Consider the following 20,369-nt stretch of genomic DNA (forward strand, 5'->3'; position numbering starts at 1 on the left):
GTCTTCTGGAACCACTGAGCTGGTCTGCTGTTAGGACACGAAGATAGGAGACGTAACCCTGAACTGCCGTTTAGTAAACCCATCGAGTTTGGGCTCGTTGAATTTGTCTTGACGAGTTCTCTTCATGTTTCTGAGTGACGAGAACCTGATGCTGGAAATGGGATGTGGCGGATGAAACCCTGGAATGCCGGAATGAAACGGATAAACCGATTTATATTTTTGCTGAAAATCTAGAATGACCAAAGGTTAATCTTTGTTGTTTCTCAATCTGTGCAATTTTCCCAGAGCTGGTTTGTCATGAGGATTGCTAAACAGCTTCTTTTGGCCGAGATCGCATATAGCGACCCCATCTTAAAATAAAAGAAATTAAATGAAAGAAGGAAAAATTAAGGAGCTTCTTCAAAAAGCATGAAATAAAATTAAATTATAAATTTAAAAAAACCCCCGACCCAAAAAACAGCACGCAATTATTATGACAAAAGGTTAAAAACGCTAAACCCTATAAAAATCAAAAAATAACTTTTAACACTACGTAAGTACCAACTATAAAGATTTTTTTATAAAGCATGTCAGACTAAACTAAATTTTGACGTGTCGGGGGACCGCTTTTTACCTTTAAAAATACTTACATAAATCAAATAATACCTACCTAATTACAACATTCGTATAAAAAAAAAAAACACGTATCTAAACAAAATTGTATAAAAAGTTATAAGAAGTATATGTAATGTAGTAGTATATGATTACTTCTAACGTTAGGCTAATAAATTAGAGCGGTCCCCCGACACGACAAAATTTAGTTTAGTCTGACATGCTTTAGTTGGTACTTAAATAGACCAGTTTGCTCATATTAAAATATGGATATGGAGTACGAAAAGTTAATTCCATTTATTTTGAGAGTTTGTTTGATTGGATGTTTGTTCCATAATCACGCTTTAACGGCTAAACGAAATGAGCTAACATATTGCTTGGGCCAACTTAAAAACATGCGATATATTTACTCAGTTGGGGAAAGTACATATGTTTATACGGGCGGTATTTGAATAGAAAAAAATAAAAACATTATTACCTTACATTTATTTCCCAAGAAAACATTACAAAATCGACCATCCTTACATTCATCTTCTTCTCTGAGAGGTCTTTGATTGTATCTTCAAATATCAATGTCGGTCTGAAATCACTAGTTTCCCAATACCATTTAGGCTCCATAGTACAAACATAACTGGTTCAAACCGGTATTGATGTTCGAAACTTACAGTATAATACAAATACACTATACCTAGAAGTACATAATAGTTATAAAACTAACGTGCAATTCATATTACAATGATTTAGGAAGTAAATTAAAAGTATTTTTGAAGTTTTGACCATGAATTGTTTGATTCCCCGCAAACGACGGCTCAGGCACTTTTGCCTGGCTACACTAGAAATATCCTCCGAGCCTTTTTCAAAACTATGTTGGGGTCAGCTTCCAGTCTAACCTGATGAAGCTGAGTACCAATGCGACAAGAAGAGTGTTACAAGGAACGACTTCCCTATCTGACCCCCTCAACCCAGTTACCCGGGCAACCCAATACCCCTTAGTTAGACTGGTGTTAGACTTACTGGCTGTTGACTACCTGTAATGACTGCCAAGGATGTTCAATGACAGCCGGGACCTACAGTACACACTAGAAAGAGGGTTAATAAAATTTTTCTTAAAACCGACCAGTCGTTGTTTTGGCTAATGGAAGTTCTATTAAAATAACGTATTTTTCGGTAAAAATAAAATACCTTGTTGCGTAATAGGAGCTGGGAAAGCACGTTGCTATAAACTTTTACAAAACTTGGAAATTTCCTAATCAAATCATTTTTAGCCCTTTCACTGGGAAACTTTTATTTAAAGTTGAAGTGCTGGGGCTTCATTACCAACATTTTATTTAAGGGTTACAACATTCTATTTTAGTTGTAAAGGAAATATTAGAAAAAAATATTAAGACACTACCGTCATTTGCGGGAGGCACATCCAGGTCAATATGTATTATATGTGGTATATTTAAGAAGTTAGTACGAATAGCAAATAGCTACACGGATTCCGGAAAACTAAATATTACACAATTATGAATGTACTTAGATTATGACGTATCTTATCTGTAGCTTTACTTATGTATGAGACAGCCATTACTGCATGGCTGTATGCCCTTGGCCTCACAATTCCATAGCTATACAAGGCTTAAAAACAGATACAACTAGTATTCTACACTTATTAAAACGAAATACAGCAATTACTATGTTAGGGCTGGAGCAGATCTGAAGATTCACAGCGCAAATAAGAATATGATAATCATGCATTAAAAAGTCGAAAATTATTAGATATTATTCATTTTCGACTTTATTGCAAGAGCTTGAGAGTAGTTTTTTACATGGCAGTGAAAATCGCGCTGCATTTCTCCAGACAAGTACCTGTTACCACTTTTTTTATTACAGACAATCTAACATGAAACAGACAGTTATATTCGACATTTAGTATTCAATTCAATATTTAAAACCTGTAAATATGTACTGTAAAAAAAAACAAATCAGAGCAAATTACTTAGCTACAGCTACAATGCCAAAACATAAGTATAAACTTAGAACTTAAACTTGATATTGACTTACATACAATCTTCAGAAAGGTACACAGTGTTAGTCTTATGGTGCTATCATTTTACATCAGTATCACATCTCAATATCTTCTGACACAGTCTGGTGGGCGGGGACTAGAACACCATTTCTTCTTTTAGGCTGCTTTTCTTCTTCTTTCTTTTCATCATCTTTTAATTTTTCTAGAATGCTCTCTCTTGGTTTCCAAACTACTAGTGACATGTGGGGTTTCTCCAGTCTAGAAACAAATGAAAGTAGGGTGTGAATGTCTTTAAGTACTCTGTTGCTAAAGTGAAAGTGTGTGAGTTAGAACTCTTCTAAATTATTGTTTCTTCTGCCACCTGATGACTATATAATCACTAAGTTCATATACATTTTTTGAGCTGCTTTACCATGTCAGATTTAAATATCAACATGATTATTTTGGCTTTAAAACACTGGTAAGAATCAAATAATTGGCAGCTAATACAGCACTCTATACTGTGAATGAACAACCTGATCCAAATACTTGATTGAGCAATTACTGAAGACTTGAGACAGAGTGACCATGAGAATTTTAATACAATGGAGACACAGGCAATGTAAATTGAACTTTAAATCAAAGTGTTATGGTGTATTATCGGTAGGCAAGATATATGTGAGCTTTACAAACTGTCTGTCTCGCTGTGGCGGCATATTGGGCTGACAAAGTGTAGTCTCACTATAAGACATGTCATTGACACGAAAGAAGAATTATTAAGCTGTCTGACAGAAGCTAGATTTCATTTTTTAGCCTGAGTGGCCACTGTGTTCTTGTTACATATTTGGAAATGAAGCCCTTTGGATTTATTTTTTCACAGGACAAAAAGCCTACCTTCCTTCTTTCAACTTGTCCCTGACTAACCCCATCCCAAAATTGATCTTGTAATAGAGGAATAAAATAATATCTCACCTTTCAATAAGAGAGGCAGGTAACAGAGGCTCCTCCTGCAACTTCTTCAACTCCTCGCTCAAGACTATTGTGTGACCCTTCAGCTTCTCCGTCACAGGTTCCATGCCTACGTCCATGACTTCATCACTGGCTAGTGCATGTGGCGTGTACTCTGATGATATGTGGAGGCTGTTCAGGTGGGCGGCCATTTTCTCTTCTGTTATCAGTTGTTTTGCTGGACTGAAACAAGTATGGTATGTCAGTCTGAAGTTCTGATTACCATTTTAAGGTACTTTCTTTTAAATAGTAAGCATGCACTGCAGTTGCACTATGCGACTACTAGATGTTTGTCTAGTCTAAGACTACTACTAGACCAGCGGTTCCCGAATTCTTTTGGCTTCGGAACCCTTTTCGTTTCACCATTTTTCGGCGGAACCTTAGCTTAAGTAAGAAGTAAACTAAAGACGAAAATACACTTAGGTACGGCTCGTGGCGCTTGGTAGCGCACCAAATGGTTATATGGTTAGAGACATATTCACTATACACAGGCGTAGCATGGCTATCTGCCACACGGGCCAGAAAACAATTTAGCCGCCCTTGACTTTGTGTATTATGTGAATAGTTTTCAGTTTGAAGACTGACAAAGTAAACGCAAGAAGAAATAGATTGGGTTTGTACAGGTGCGAGGCGAGCGAGCGTGATTTTTTTTAACTAAAAGAAGAAGTTCCAAGCACCCGCTAGCATTGAAAGACATTTAGCGGTAGCAGGTATCGCGAGCGAAGCGAGCGCGAATTTTTTTTAGTTTAAGTACCTACACAAAATTAACATAACCACTGTAAATTAATAAGGTCTCAAAAAGTACAATATCCACACAAAAAAGCAAATAAGAGATGGGTAACTCAGGAGTGATAGATAAAAAAGATATATATCTTTCCGTTCTTATCACTCACTCTTTGTATCAGTTCAAATCCGAATGTATCAGTGTATCTTTAACAACTCATTCAATCCGTCGTCCGTTTGTATCTGTGTTTCACTCGCACACACAGCGTTGAGCGGCTGGCGTCACGGTTTCTCATCGGAAAGTCCAGACATCTCTTTCGCACTTCCCTACTTAGAATATTCTGTCTCACTTTCTCGATACCGAGAATAAGTGTTTGACCATTATTTTTATTTATTTATTCGATTTACACGGCTTTAACAGCCAATTACATAATTGTAAACTTAAATTCAAAATGAAAAATAGAAACTTAAAAATAAAAAATAAAAAACTTAAAAATATTATAAACTGATATACGAATCTATCTATCCTAAACGTAAGGCGGCCAACCGTCCCGCATTCTGCGGGACCGTCCCGCAATGCTTGACGAAATCCCGTTTTGAAATTATTAGTAAAATAGTCCCGCAAAACGTTGTATGCGTCCCGCATGTCCCGCATCCCTATTTTTCTACCACGCTTCTACACAACACCCACAGACCTGCGCGCACGCTCAACAGTGCAGGAACACAGATTAGGTACTTATAATATAATCTCGTTCTCTTTATACTATTATATATTTATATATTCTACTGAACTCGTGAGGCCTAATGATTTTGAAAATAAGACATTAGTGCACGCTGTGACACGATATTGATAGGTTAAATTATAGCTTTTTGCTTACGGTTTTTATTTTATCAGTTCCGTCCGATCATTTTTCAATGCACCCCCCCCCCCCCTTTTTCACGAAAGGTTAAGTCCCGCATTTAGACATGGGAAAAACGTATCATTGAAAAGAAAAGATTGATATGTATCTTTTGATCACTGGGATATGTATCACTCTTTTGTTTCTCTATATCTTTTCGAATCCGTGAGTGACATTGTACTGTTGCTCAGAGTGACTCGCTTCGTTCAATTCAATCCAATGTATCACTAAATCAGTACGAACTAAGAGTGATAGATTCGTTTAGGATAGATAGATTCGTATATCAGTTTATAATATTTTTAAGTTTATTTTTTTTTATTTTTAAGTTTCTATTTTTCATTTTAAATTTAAGTTTACGATTTATGTAATTGGCTGTTAAAGCCGTGTAAATCGAATAAATAAATAAAAATAATGGTCAAACACTTATTCTCGGTATCGAGAAAGTAAGACAGAACATTCTAAGTAGGGAAGTGCGAAAGAGATGTCTGGACTTTCCGATGAGAAACCGTGACGCCAGCCGCTCAACGCTGTGTGTGCGAGTGCAACACAGATACAAACGGACGACGGATTGAATGAGTTGTTAAAGATACACTGATACATTCAGATTTGAACTGATACAAAGAGTGAGTGATAAGAACGGAAAGATACATATCTTTTTTATCTATCACTCCTGAGTTACCCATCTCTACCCGCATTCAGTTTTCGGAAAGTTGGCCGCCTTACCTAAACGAATCTATCACTCTTAGTTCGTACTGGGGCCCGATTCTCCTAATTTTACTTAAGCAACATTCGATTGACGTTCGACTCGATTCGACTGAGATCCGATCCCGACTCGATTACGATTGAAGCGTATGTGGCATTCCGCTAATTTTTTCTTTGAAATAAACGTTTTTATCCTTTTCTGTCATTCAATAATGAATCATTTTGTCTGCAAATGATTTACGATTGCAAAATGATTGTACAGCAAACTACCGTATAGACCAAAATTACCAAAATAGCAGACCAATCGCACACCAATCAAATGTCAATCGAATACGATTGGTCTTTTATTAGTAGCAGAATGCCCGATATGGTCAAAACTGCTATTGCGATCATATTGCGATTCGATTTCTATTCGATTTTGACATTATTAACTTAGGAGAATCGGGCCCCTGATTTAGTGATACATTGGATTGAATTGAACGAAGCGAGTCACTCTGAGCAACAGTACAATGTCACTCGCGGATTCGAAAGGATATAGAGATACAAAAGAGTGATACATATCCCAGTAATCAAAAGATACATATCAATCTTTTCTTTTCAATGATACGTTTTTCCCATGTCTGTCATTTGCCAAATGCAAGTGAATAAGCAGCAGCTAGCGAAGAAAGCGCTATTGCTTTTTCTGAACTTTTTCTAAACATCAAAGGAAACCTCGACGGAAGAGCGCGAAATTTTTTCGGTGTTGGATACTTAAACTTGAAATTTTCGGATTCGTGGAGGTGCAAAAATTATGGTATAATAATTCATGGTAAAAATAGCCACTGGAAATACTCGTATGCCGTGTCATTTCACGTCCTGTCAAATGTATGAAAACGTATAATCCTGGCGATGAAATAAGCCCAAAAAATGCCGTGTTTTTGGCCGATTCGTTACCTACTTTTGCCGATTGCCGAAGACCTGGAGGTATTAAGTTAACCTGGAGGTAATAAGTATAATTTGTAAAAAACGGAATTAAATTATCTGCTGCCGTGGCCTTCCCCCGCCACTTGTCGCGAAAGTACGAGACTTACACTCCCGAGTGGTACCCACCTACATGGTGCTTAAATGGAATTTTGGAATGCAATATTTAAAACAATTTAATTGAAAATGAATAATAAGTTAATATTGTCAAAAGTGAAACGATTTACCATATGGAAATCTTGAATGTTCCACAGAACCCCTGAAGGCCTGTCACGGAACCTCAGGGTTCCGCGGAACCCCATTTGGGAACCGCTGTACTAGACTAATGTCTTATAGTCGCATATACCCATGAATGTAAGGCAGTCCTAAATAATAGTAGTTGGTAGGGTGAACAATGGAATGAAAAGATAGGTCATTGATGAGCAAAGTAGGGTTAAAGATGATGACCGTGACACTCACACAATGACAAACTCCACCAGGATACATATTCAGACTTGTAGACATCAATTTTAGAGGGGCACTTGACTAAATTCGCCCAATAGAATACTTACATGACTGGTTCTACATCCAGACTCTTTCTCTTGCAATGGATTACAGGACTGATCTTTTGCTCTGTATTGAGGTGCTGACCAGTGAACTGTACCAGCTGAGGTGGTGACGACATACCCCAGGGCAACCCCTGAACGTTCCACGGTGCTCCCGTGGGTGCAGGCATGGCGTGCGGCTCTGCTAATGCACGGTTGAAAGGAATTGACGAAGCCAATGCCTGATGTGCAAACATTTGTTTCGCCATTTCATCTGACTGATTATACGGAAAACCTGGATAACCATATATATCCATCTTTACTTTAGTTGTCAAATCCCACTACTTCGGTAAAAATATCTTGGATTACACTTCCCGGAAAAGATTTTGCGTTTTTTAATAACACACTCACAACAACAAACTATCGACAACAATTGACAGCTGACTTTTTAATTCATAAAGTAGAATGTTCTTGAAAATTCTATATTATTAAGTAGAACATTTTTTTGGGTGGCAATGTCTACGTTTAGTCGATGTTACTAAATACTGTTATTTGTCTACTTTTATAACTGCAAATACAAAACGTTAATTACAGAACTGTAAACGTATTGCTAATAAGCAGTGAAAATTTTATGTACAGATGTGCTTATCTCTGTGTCCATCAAGGCTTAATGCCTTTTTGTCTTTGCAGCAAGAGATAAAAATCGACTAAGATATCGAGGCATAATCTGCTCGCCTTTGCCAAAATGGCCACCACTATTTGACAAGTAAACCACGAAGTCAAACATGAGTCAAACAAAAAATTAAAAATAATTTTGCGCCTTTCACTTTCGTGTTTATGATAAAATCAAAATTAATTTCTTGTAATTTGTTTCTACAATGTGTATAACTCGTTCAATAAATATTGCATAAAGAACTTTAGCAATGTTCCTACTTTTGTAGAGAAAAGTATTCTAAAAGCTTGCAAAATGGGCTTGGACTTCGATGTCTTTGAATTTTGCAAAAAACTGCGGCAAAACCGGCCTCCGCCGTATCAGTGTCCTTTAGAAAAGTGTGACAAGGTGTACAAGAGTTTATGTGGCCTGCAGTATCATCTAGTTCATTATGATCACGACAACCCGACCCCGGCGACGCCAGCGGTAGCCAGCCATCGGAAGAAGGGAAGAGGCAGGGCCGCTGTGCCAACCGGTGACATCGCTCTCCAAAGTCCACCGAAAGAGGCTCTAACATTCGCCGAAGCTCAAAAAGTAGTCCAATTCGAGATAGATGGCAAAATTAGTAGAATCCCCATTGACCAACCTCTGCCAATAATGTCGTTAGAAGAATGGGAAAAGAAGAATGCAGAACTGGACAAACCTCTGCCTTTTGTGGAGCCTCCCGTCGAACCCCATGTGAAATTGCCTGAAGCCAGCTTCAAGGTACGGTGTATTGATTTTTGTAATAATATTTGTCATTATTGTTGTATTCATAAATCATGTTTGAATATGATTAAATAACTGAATTATAAAGTCTTTTATTGACAAAAATGCTGACTGAAAACATTTAGGAATTTCTGCAAATCTAAAAGTTCTTTGATTCCTTCTTAGTTTTACAAACATGAGTAGAATATGGAAATTTTATCTGGTTTTATTACAAACAAGACCTGAAGAGGCAAAAAGCCTGCAGTTTAATTATTTAAAATTGCATAAAAATGTGTAAGAATGGATAAAACACAATATGTACAAATGTTATCATTTTTTATTTTATATATATTTTTGCTTTTTTATAACTTTTTGGACTCATGGTTTCATGGCCTATTTGAATGATAAATATTTTGAAAAAAAAATTACAATCTCAGCTGTTCAAATTGTTGCTATTATTATGATGTTGGCATTTTGTTAAATAAAAATTATTTATTCTATAAATATACAACTTTTCTAAGTTTGTATTTACTTTCCGAGTGTATCTTGGACACCAATGACTGTTTCAGAGGACACAATCAACCTGGCTGTCATTTGGACATCTTTCTCAGTTGTTACGGGTAGTCAGAAGCCAGTAAGTCTGACGCCAGTCTAACCAAGGGGTATTGGGTTGGCTGAGTAACTGGGTTGAGGAGGATAGTCTATGATATTTGTGATAAATAATATCCTCCATGTTTTTAAGTTAATTTATTCTTAAATGTTATCATGTCTCTTGAGACAGATTCTGAGATCCTGTCAATTCATATTTTTTGTTTTTCTGTTATACTACACAACACAAAAGCAGAATTAGGTAATAATCCTATACGGTCATCACACCATTGGTTAAACTGTAGAGATGAAAATGCTATCGAATTGCAGAGTTTGTATAGCAATTACAATGTATTATTTTGAAGTAAAGAATAAAAGAAGAATTTTGGGTACATTTTGGGAAAATAAAAAGACAGTTCCATATTGAATCTAAAACAATATGCATTTTTTTTCCTAATCATTAAATTCCATTGCTCATTTAAGTGTTAGTTATAAATTATCCACAAAAATCCAAAATATTCCCTGAACATCTCCTTCCTAACATAACAATAATAATATCTTGAAGTAGCACAGTTATAAAGGTAGATTTCTAACTAATTAGCCGTTTTCCCGCGGTTACATCTGTGTCCCGTGAGAACTACTGTATAAAATAAAGCCTATGTTACACAGGAAGAGTGTAGCTTGCCTACAGTGAAAGAATTTTTCAAATCGGTTCGACATTTTTGGAGCATGTACAAGAAAAAAAAATTGATCATATAGATGTCCAATCGCAAAACAAAGCATAGATAGGCTATAGAAACCAGCATGTTTGTATCACAAATTGACAAACAAATATATTTCTTCCAGCTTGTTGACGACTACAATGAGCGAGTATGCGACGCCCCACCTCGTCCGAACGCCTACATCCGTTTCATAGAGAAGTCTGCTGAAGAGTTGGATGGTGAGGTGGAATATGATGTGGATGAAGAGGACACGGCGTGGCTGGCTATTATCAATAAGCAAAGAGCCAAGCAGAACCTGCCGGCAGTCACAGTTGATACCCTGGAACTGCTCATGGATCGATTGGAAAAAGAATCTTACTTTCAAGTAAGTTCATTTAAAAAGGAGATATTTTTTTTATGAGTAGTGTGAGGTAGAGATGTTGCATCTCATTCTATGTACAGTGGAATATGAAAAACCCAATGAAAAAAATGAAGTGGAATATGATCTCTAAACAGACTTCCCAAATTCGTTCACAATTCGTCTCTCTTTCTTTTTTTCGTCTTATGTTTCTGTCAACTGAATCTAGCTTCATGTGTTCACTCACCTGGTTATGGTGAAACATATCTAAAATCATCTAAGAACTGAAAAATCGCATCTAAAAGCACACCTATAGGCGTTTCTTTGCTTGGAGCGTTAACAATAAACAAATCCTGGTAACTATTATCCAGTTAACCCTGTTACTTTATCCCCAGGCATCACAAAACGGCCAGCAGACAGCAGCCACAGTGGACGAGGATGCGGTCTGCTGCATCTGCATGGACGGCGAGTGTCAGAACACCAACGTCATACTGTTCTGTGACATGTGCAACCTGGCTGTGCATCAGGATTGCTATGGGGTATGCTCTTTCTTTGCTTTTGCGAATATAGGTAATTCGAGGTCTTACTAACCAATGGGCTTTGACAATATTTTCCCCTCACTGCTTCAAATTAGCTTAAAATACAATGATCGAAGTAGTTTGTCTATGTTTCAAAATCTTTTAATCAGAATTTCCCCTTACTACTTAAAATTATATACTATTATTACATTTAAAAATGTATAGTAAAATTAAATACTATTAGCGTAAAATACAATGATCGAAGTAATTTATCTAGCGATTAATTGTTTAATTCCTCTTTTCATGAACCTGATTCTAGCTTCGAAGTTACTGCCTTGCTAGTGTGCGTCATATTAATTGAAATTTAAGTACTGCTGTTTCCAGTTTCCTGAAAAAATGTATTTACATGTAAAATATTTTGTAGGTGCCATACATACCTGAAGGACAATGGTTGTGCAGGAGATGCCTACAGTCACCATCGCGTCTTGTCAACTGCGTACTTTGTCCCAACACTGGTGGTAAGTCAAATAGTTGTTGAAGAAATATGCACCTTATTCTAATGTATATAAAGCTTATTTTATACTGCAATTAGAAGTTGTCGATAAAATCTTCTAACGTTTGTTCTGATAACTTGGCAGATAAACATTAGTGTCAAGTTTTTACCCTATGCAATATATATGCCTGCAATTTTCGAGAGTTGCCCTCGATTTCTAAGGGATTCCGTCAGATCCTGGACCTTTCAAACAAAAATAATGTACAAATCATTTGGTTAACACGGACACCTGAATCCGCCTTTTTGGGAAGTCTGTGAATAACATTGAACTCTATCGTAACGTGTTATAGTATAATATTGTTTGTCTGCAGGTGCGTTTAAGCAGACGGATCAGGGGACTTGGGCGCACGTAGTGTGCGCGCTGTGGATTCCCGAAGTGAGATTCGCTAACACCGTGTTCTTGGAGCCTATTGGTAAGGACAAAATGTATTTACATTCTTAATACCTTTGCTTCATCTTTCCAATATTTAATTTAACTTTTAAAGTGTTCCGCGTAAGTCATATAAATCGTCATGAAGAGACCATTGTAATATCCCTATACAATTTTTCTCTTTCTATTAAATATGATTGTGTTCAAAACAAAACCTTTCCCAAATTATACATTAGGTATGTATCTTATTTCCTTAAAAAAATTTTTCACTCTACAAAAGGCTCGAAGAAAATCTAAGACTATTTTCATGCAAATTATTGTGTACATGGAATTCATTCACTCCTTCACCATCACTTGTCAGACTCCATCGAGATGATCCCGGCGGCTAGATGGAAGCTGCAGTGCATGGTGTGCAAGCAGCGCAGCGTGGGCGCCTGCATACAGTGCCACAAGAGCAACTGCTACTCCGCCTTCCATGTCACTTGCGCTCAGCAGGCTGGGTGAGGACATAGTTACTATCTATTCCTTGTCAGACTCCATCGAGATGATCCCGGCGGCTAGATGGAAGCTGCAGTGAGGACATAGTTATTTGTTTTTGTACGACAATGGGCATAAAATACTACATGTACACTTTCTACATATGTACCCCTTATGTACTCTCTTATAGACGGCCCTCCCTTTTTAGTCCCCTCATCTACAATCTCTATGTACTCCCTTTATACATAGACTCCCCTATGTAATCTACATATATACGCCTATTAACATAGTAGACGTTTCGTGCTTCCTTATTTACTACCCCTATGTACAATATACTCCTTCATCAACTGCTTTATTTACCTCAATTTATACTCCATTTAAAATAGCATTAGAAATTTAAGTAAACCTTTTTTACTGTTTGTTCAACCGATTTTGACTTCTATTCCGTAGACAAAAGAACGGAATTGAAAGCAAAATAGTGGTTACAATACCAAGTATTTACTGCAGCCGCCATTAATCATACTACTAACGCAATAGAAGTCAAAATCGGTTGAACAAACAGTAAAAAAGGTTTACTTAAATTTCTAATGTTATTTTAAATGGAGTATAATTTAAATCCTTAAAAGTGGAAGTCTATCAAAAGTGGAAACCTTTTCCCAGCAGTAGGACAATACAGGCTAATAACAAAAATAATTTTTAACAGTAGCTTATGGATGTGCCTCCAACCTTTTTTGAGGGCATTTTTTGATCCGGCCCTGACAGCTTATATCCTTAATATGCCGTGCATCGGAGTACACGTTAATGTCGGTCCTGCGCCTGATCTCTTTCCGGTCGTGTCGGATTTCCGTCCCATCGGGCTATGAGAGTGAAGGAATAGTGAGTGCACCTGTGTCTGCGCAAATGCTTGTGCACTATGTGTCCTGCGTAGTTGGTTGATCTCTAATTTTCCAACATTGAATCGCCTCTTCGCAGTCTATACATGAAGATGGAGGCGGCGGGCGCAGGCCGCGACCCGAGCCAGCCGGTGCAGGTCGCCAAGATGGCCTACTGTGACGCACACACACCCGCACATATACTGCAGGTAAAATATAATATAAATATGTATTTTAGTTTTCATTTACTTGCAAATTGTTCAACATGTCATGAGACAAAGGAGCATGTATACACTTTTTCAACATTGTTAAAACTTTTGTCACGTGAAAGCCCTTGAAGAGAACTTCTTTCAGATTTCACCACTTGCATCCATCCTCCGAGCAGTCTAACCGGATACAGCTGAGTACCAGTGCTTTACAAGAAGCGACTGCCTATCTGACCTCCTCAACCCAGTTACCCGGGCAACCCGATACCCCTTGCTAAGACTGGTGTCAGACTTACTGGCTTCTGACTACCCGTAACGACTGTCAAGGATGTTCAATGACAGCCGAGACCTACAGTTTAACGTGCCATCCGAAACACCACCATGATTTTTTTTTTTAATGATCAAGAACAACATTTTCGAATTAATCGATAGGTATACGGCATTCATATTTTTTTTGTTGCTATAGGAGAGACGAGCACAGGAATCGGAGGGAGATACAAAATCTAACGACTTGACAGCTATTCGGCAGAAAGGCAGAGAGAAGATCAAACAGGTATCATATGAATGTCAAATTAGTATTTTTCCCAACATATTTTATTGAAAACCATTTACAAAATAATAAATGGATGCATTATTTTTCCCTTGTAGTAGGACAACCATATATTTCCACCTTCAAAATTCCAGGCCCGTCGCGTCCTCGCCCTCAAACGCACCTGGGCCCCAGTTGTCCTTGTACCTACTCTCCCGGCAGACCGGGTCGCCGAGGTGGCGGCCCTGGCTCCCGGCGCCCCACCAGCCAGGGCTCAGCTGATGAAGCGACTCCTGGCGTACTGGACCCTGAAACGACATAGCAGGAATGGAGTGCCGCTGTTGAGGCGGCTGCAGAGCCTTACTAGTCATCATGGTAAGTAGTACATACAGGGTTTCAGAATCCTCTATGAGAAATTGGTTTTTAGTGATGCGACAAGTTGTTCTGCTGTGTGTGGTGAATAATAATATGTTATCAATACTTTTTGTCGTATAATTTGACTATGAGATACAATGTTTTTTTCCAAAAATCTTGTATTGCCCTATATTTTGTTTCTCTCTAGCTTATCCAAGATATAATTTTGATGTACTTTTCCACTATAACATTTCCATGCTTATCTGAACAACATAATTCGTTCTCTGTGTACAGGAAGCAGAGGCATACAAGACGGAACAGTCAATGTTCGCGAGCTGTGCAATCAGCTCAAATACTGGCAGAGGATACGCCAGGACTTGGAGAGAGCTAGGTAAAAGTTGTGATCTTAACATTATATTCTTAGCCCTCTTGTCCATCATAAAAAGTGGTAAATAAAAAGTCTGCCTAAAGAAGTACACAAAATAAATTTAGTAAACAAAAAAACTCGTGTTTTTCATCGTATCAACGTCGATGTTTTGATAATTTTATTGATTTTTCATATTACTTACATAGCAATTAATAATTTTGCCAGAGGTTGATACATACCAAGTGTTTAAAAAAAATATCAATGTATAACATTCATATACGATGTATTTATTTTCCTCCAGACTCCTCTGCGAGCTAGTACGCAAACGCGAGCGACTAAAGGCGGAGTACACGCGCGTATGGGAGCGCTGCGTGCTGCACTCGCTGCAGCCGGAGCGAGCCGCGCTGCACAAGCTGCTGCGACTGCTGCGGCAGAAGGACGCCAGCGATATATTCACTGAGCCCGTCGACTTGCAAGAGGTCAGTCAAACTAGTGGTAGATAGAATATTCTTTGTTGTACACCAATAGGAGAAAAAATTAGCGCACAAAACGTACTATATGTATGACAACAATTCGGCGCCCAACGTACTATATATATGACAAACATTTGGCGCCCAACGTACTATATGTATGACAACAATTCGGCGCCCAACGTACTATATGTATGACAAACATTTGGCGCCCAACGTACTATATGTATGACAACAATTCGGCGCCCAACGTACTATATGTATGACAAACATTTGGCGCCCAACGTACTATATGTATGACAACAATTCGGCGCCCAACGTACTATATGTATGACAAACATTTGGCGCCCAACGTACTATATGTATGACAACAATTCGGCGCCCAACGTACTATATGTATGACAAACATTTGGCGCCCAACGTACTATATGTATGACAACAATTCGGCGCCCAACGTACTATATGTATGACAAACATTTGGCGCCCAACGTGCTATATGTATGACAACAATTTGGCGCCCAACGTGTGACTTGATTTTCCTATCAGACTGCTACGATTTGCAAAAGGTATGTATGAAAGCTGGTGATTTGGCACCCAATGTGGGACTTGATGTCAGTTACGATTTTGTACTTCTAAGATTGATTGCTATTCGAAAAAAAAATATTCTGCTAAAAATATTTATGTAATTTTATATAGCGTTTGCCAAACTATACATATATGGGTCACAGTTAACTTCCAAGAAAAGGTATCCGAATGTAGTCATTCCCCTCCCAGCCATTTCCGCAATCTCTCGAGCCGTTATAAGTTTGGCACGAACTTTATTCATATATTTTTTTGTTCATAGGTACCCGACTACAGTACCATTGTAAAACATCCGATGGACCTGAGCACTATGGGCAAGAAGTTGGACCGCGGCGCGTACACCACCATAGATGATATAGAGGCTGACTTCAAGCTCATGATCGAGAACTGTCTCACTTACAACAACAAGGATACTGTGTTTTACAAGTAAGTGTATTTTATAAAAGGGAAAACTTAATTTTCACCACTTGCTTTGAATAGACAGTGGGGCAATAGTCCACTGTTTTATGAAATTCAATTTTCCTTAATATGTCATAGTCTGACGACTGATTGCAGATAACATTCAGAAAAACAACTTTACTCTTTACTGACTGATAATATAATCGAACCGATTTTTTTGTCGGACTTTCTGGCTAGGATTTTGGGTCCTATTTTTTGTAGGATGTGTATGCGTTGCACTATAGCAATCAGTTTGGTCGATTTTCTCTTTTAAAAAAATCGGTCATCTATTATTGAACGTGGGAGGCAGCCTAACGAACCTAGTGCCCTAGCCTTTTTTGTCTGGAATATCTTGTACTACGTTTATTCATAAAAAATACATGTTCTATTTTTTTTCTTTCCCAGAGCTGGCGTTAAAATGCGCGAACAATGTGCCCCACTATTCCGTCAAGCCCGGCGCGATGTTCGCGAGGCGGGGCTGCAGGCGCTGTGTCACGGCGACAGCCCCCGCGACACCCCGCACTGCGCTACCAGCCCTGCTAGGAACAGGTAATATAGCCTGGGTTATTCGTACAGAACACTCCTAAGGTACTCGTGGCGAGTTACACACGTGAATGGAGAACAAAATGACCAGCGGACATAACCCAAAATGTCTTAAGAAAGTAGCGCGGCAAAACACGGGTGTACGGGGGATAAGGAAAGTCATTAACTCAACCTTCATACACCTTTTTTTTACCGATTTGGTTGCCACTAATAAATTAAGACCAATCTTTGACCCGAATACCTCGTTAGTTTATTAACAAAGATTATTAAAAAGATCCTTTTTGGGAAGTCGGTTAATCATTTGGGTCACGCTTACCATACGTTATTTGACCTACGAGAAAGCGCCTCGAAGGAATACTCGCCAGCTTCTACAGGTTTTATTCAATGCTACCCTTGTCTAACAGTACCGAGAGTCCTGTTCGCGCCAGCCCGGGCCGCAGCGCGAGCCGCGCCGCCAGCCGCCCGCGCTCCAGCAGCGACAGCGAACCCGAACACACGCCAGGTAACATCACACATAATTTGTCAATACCCTGACGGTGACGTCACACTTTAGTATGTGTATATTCCGCTGTCAAATTCTTTGCGAAATTATCCTCATTAAAACGCGATCTGTGAGCTCGGTGGCTAAGTAACAACGCGGATCGTTCGATGACAAGGTTCAGCGACGCTTTACGTGGTCATTCCGTGGATGGATACATCTTTTCATGACAAGATCCTCCATGTTTTAGACGGCCCCTTAAATTGATGGGGTTGGGCTGTCATTTGATTTTTGTCGGTCGTCGATATTGTCTATTTTGACACTGAAAAAAATCTGTCTGCTCGTTCGTACAACCTTTCAGTACAAGACACACTGTTTGTTGTCACAGAAAGGCGTAAAGAACGCAGCATGTCGCGAGCTCGCAGTGAAAGGCGACAGTCACTCGCTCCACGAGACTCCGATGACGAGAATCTTGCCGTAAGTATATTTAGCATATAAGCAAATGTGAACTTTTTTATTTATAAACTCAGTAAAAAAAAATTCTTTAGTAACCATTACTTGATTAATAGAAACGGTATTTTCAGAATTAGTTTAAAATGAATTTGCGAAAAAAATATATTAACATTGTTTACCTTGCTGCGTTTTTGTTCGAATGAATTCCCGGGGCCCTGGAACATTAAGGGCTTGAGGAGGAACATGATGGGTTTTAGTCAGTAAGAGTCTGACATTCCCTTACGCTGCTAATCCACAGCGGGAAGAGTCATTTGATGATATTCCATAAAAAAAAGATTGTTTACCTTTAGTTAAGTGCTTATTCAAATGGAGTATATTTCATTTATATTTTATTCACATCTTTCCCCAACAGTCCCACCGCGATACATCGCCATCATCAGCCCCCGCCGTCAAAGCGAAGGGTTGGTGGCGCGGGCGAGGACGCGGCCGTGGACGGCGCGGGGGGCGGGGACGCAGGGGGAGGCCGGCGCCTGCACATGCTGTTAGAGATCATGACAATGGTATGTAGTTTATATAACCAAGACGAAGAGATCTGGTCATAGTACCACTGCGACACATCGCCATCATCAGCACCGGCAGTGAAGGCTAAGGGTTGGTGGCGCGGGCGGGGACGAGGCCGCGGGCGGCGCGGGGGGCGAGGACGCAGGAGGAGGCCGGCGCCTGCACATGCTGTTAGAGATCATGACAATGGTATGTAGTTTATATAATCAAGATGAATAGAGCTGGTCACAGTCCCACCGCGACACATCGGCATCATCAGCCACCGCCGTCAAAGCTAAGGGTTGGTGGCGCGGACGCGGACGTGGGCGCGGGCGGCGCGGGGGATGGGGACGCAGGGGGAGGCCGGCGCCTGCACATGCTGTTAGAGACCATGACAATGGTATGTTGTTTATAATAATTAAGAAAAAGAGCTGGTCATAGTACCACCGCGACACATCGCCATCATCAGCCCCGGCAGTGAAGGCTAAGGGCCGGCGCCTTCACATGCTTTTAGAGAACATGATAATGATATGTTCTTTATATAGTCAAGACGAAGAGAACTGGTCACAGTCCACCACCAGCTAACCATGCTGTGAAGGTGCTTGATAATGAAAAAGGACTGTTTGAAAATCGCTTGTGTTCAGCGCCTACCCGTGACCTTTGTTGGCTTGTCCAATCACTTCGTTGGTGGGTGTTCTATGCTACGTTAACCGGTATGCGGTCCCAACTGAGAACCCCTCGGTCCCAGTCGTATGGTGAGCAGAGGATATACTATGACTGAGATGAAAATTGTGATCAAATCATGTATTTTAGCTTGGTAAAAAATATTTTTGTCATTTATAATTTTTCTTGTTTCACAGTAAAGTATGTTCCTAGCTATATACCTAATATATCCTTTGACATTTAGAAATATCTAAAAAACTCGTTGCATTAATAACGTTTTATAGGTTATGACATGATAATTTATGACAATTAAATTAATCTTAAAATCCGTTTGCAGAAACACCTACATCGGATTCAGAAACTCCACTACCCCCGAAGACGGTAGAACGCACTCTTAAACTGGCAACACCGGAGAAATCTCCCGTCAAACAACCAGAGACAACGCCAAGTTAGTAACTACCTCTTTGTTAAGCGCGGTTCGTACACGGTCCGCTTTGGATGACCAATCTTCTCCATAGAGTTACAAAAAAAAACATTTAATATAAAAAATATTTTTATATATTTTATAAATTGATAAATAAACTGTTTTGTATTTGACATTGTAAAAAAAATCATTAAAACACGATCGATCGAATTTTTTTCGCATATTTCTAAGTGCACTCTAAGAGGTCGTTTCGTGTTACGCAATGTGTTCTTTAAAAAAAACATAAAACGTAAGTTCGGTTACCGTTCTAACCTCATTTGTCATCAAAATTACTTGTAATAGGTGCGAATGTTGCCAGTTACAGGCTTGGGGCTCATGGGTGCACTTAGGAAGCCGACACTGCTGTTGTCGCCGTCCACGATCGCCGCGCCACCCAAGAGCTTTGGCTCTGATGGTAATTATCATTTATTTTCACACTTCCAAAATTATTTTTTTACTCAATTCTCTTATGGCCAGCATAAATATTGAAAAAAGAACATGACAATAGGCGTGACGAAAGGGCAAAAATATTGTGAACAATATTGGGAAAATATTGGGCACGTATTTTTTATTTTAACAAAACATTAAATATTTACTAAGATATAACGCAACAAAGATTGAGTTGGGGCTCGTGACGTCACGTCTATATAAAATTTGTACTAAGAAGTGACGTAACACAAAATTCAATCATGTTGTATCTTCGTTGTTATTTCTTTGTGAGAAAAGGAAAAGTATAGTTATCGGCACGAATCTTGAGCTCTGACCTTCACCTGCGCAGAAGTAATTTATTGGGTCCCTTTTGTGGTATGAAGTGAGGCGCGGGGGCGGGCTAAAGCGGTAATTGGCCCGCAGGGCATCGCGTCATAGCCGTCACTCAGGATTGGTTCTTTGCTAATAAATCACTTCTGCGCAGATGTAGGTCAGAGCTCAAGATTCGTGCCGATAACTATACGTGCCCATTATTTTAGGAATATCTAAAAGAAAGACTAATTACTTTTTCATTCGCCATGCCTATTCTATTTGGCCAGGTTAAAACCTCTTTCTTGCTAT

At 39.0% G+C, this 20,369-nt stretch overlaps 2 protein-coding genes across 3 annotated transcripts in view; one reads left to right on the top strand and one right to left on the bottom strand.

The window, feature by feature from the left end:
- Nucleotides 1–1,058: 1,058 nt before the first annotated feature.
- On the bottom strand, nucleotides 1,059–7,840 carry LOC124639759. The gene is made up of 3 exons (XM_047177227.1): nucleotides 7,425–7,840; nucleotides 3,554–3,772; nucleotides 1,059–2,860 (listed from the first exon to the last, which is right to left on the bottom strand). Exons 1-3 carry the CDS (start codon nucleotides 7,712–7,714, stop codon nucleotides 2,698–2,700), a joined length of 672 nt encoding a protein of 223 aa, XP_047033183.1. The 5' UTR covers nucleotides 7,715–7,840; the 3' UTR covers nucleotides 1,059–2,697.
- A 351-nt stretch (nucleotides 7,841–8,191) lies between these two features.
- LOC124639326 (bromodomain-containing protein 1) overlaps nucleotides 8,192–20,369 on the top strand; it is a 30,469-nt gene continuing 18,291 nt past the window's right edge. Inside the window, exons 1-18 of one of the 2 annotated variants that reach the window (XM_047176628.1) lie at nucleotides 8,192–8,814; nucleotides 10,231–10,470; nucleotides 10,839–10,982; nucleotides 11,386–11,479; nucleotides 11,826–11,927; nucleotides 12,246–12,384; nucleotides 13,334–13,442; nucleotides 13,906–13,992; nucleotides 14,124–14,343; nucleotides 14,617–14,713; nucleotides 14,991–15,168; nucleotides 16,004–16,167; nucleotides 16,585–16,728; nucleotides 17,127–17,224; nucleotides 17,589–17,677; nucleotides 18,066–18,213; nucleotides 19,194–19,304; nucleotides 19,639–19,734. In XM_047176628.1, the coding sequence (XP_047032584.1) occupies nucleotides 8,365–8,814; nucleotides 10,231–10,470; nucleotides 10,839–10,982; nucleotides 11,386–11,479; nucleotides 11,826–11,927; nucleotides 12,246–12,384; nucleotides 13,334–13,442; nucleotides 13,906–13,992; nucleotides 14,124–14,343; nucleotides 14,617–14,713; nucleotides 14,991–15,168; nucleotides 16,004–16,167; nucleotides 16,585–16,728; nucleotides 17,127–17,224; nucleotides 17,589–17,677; nucleotides 18,066–18,213; nucleotides 19,194–19,304; nucleotides 19,639–19,734 (2,710 nt within the window). In that variant the 5' untranslated portion in view covers nucleotides 8,192–8,364. The remainder of the gene's footprint in view (nucleotides 8,815–10,230; nucleotides 10,471–10,838; nucleotides 10,983–11,385; nucleotides 11,480–11,825; nucleotides 11,928–12,245; nucleotides 12,385–13,333; nucleotides 13,443–13,905; nucleotides 13,993–14,123; nucleotides 14,344–14,616; nucleotides 14,714–14,990; nucleotides 15,169–16,003; nucleotides 16,168–16,584; nucleotides 16,729–17,126; nucleotides 17,225–17,588; nucleotides 17,678–18,065; nucleotides 18,214–19,193; nucleotides 19,305–19,638; nucleotides 19,735–20,369) is intronic. The other variant, XM_047176629.1, reaches the window with a different exon arrangement.

Source organism: Helicoverpa zea, chromosome 19 (genome assembly GCF_022581195.2).
Source record: "Helicoverpa zea isolate HzStark_Cry1AcR chromosome 19, ilHelZeax1.1, whole genome shotgun sequence".
Classification (NCBI taxonomy): Eukaryota; Metazoa; Arthropoda; class Insecta; order Lepidoptera; family Noctuidae; genus Helicoverpa; species Helicoverpa zea.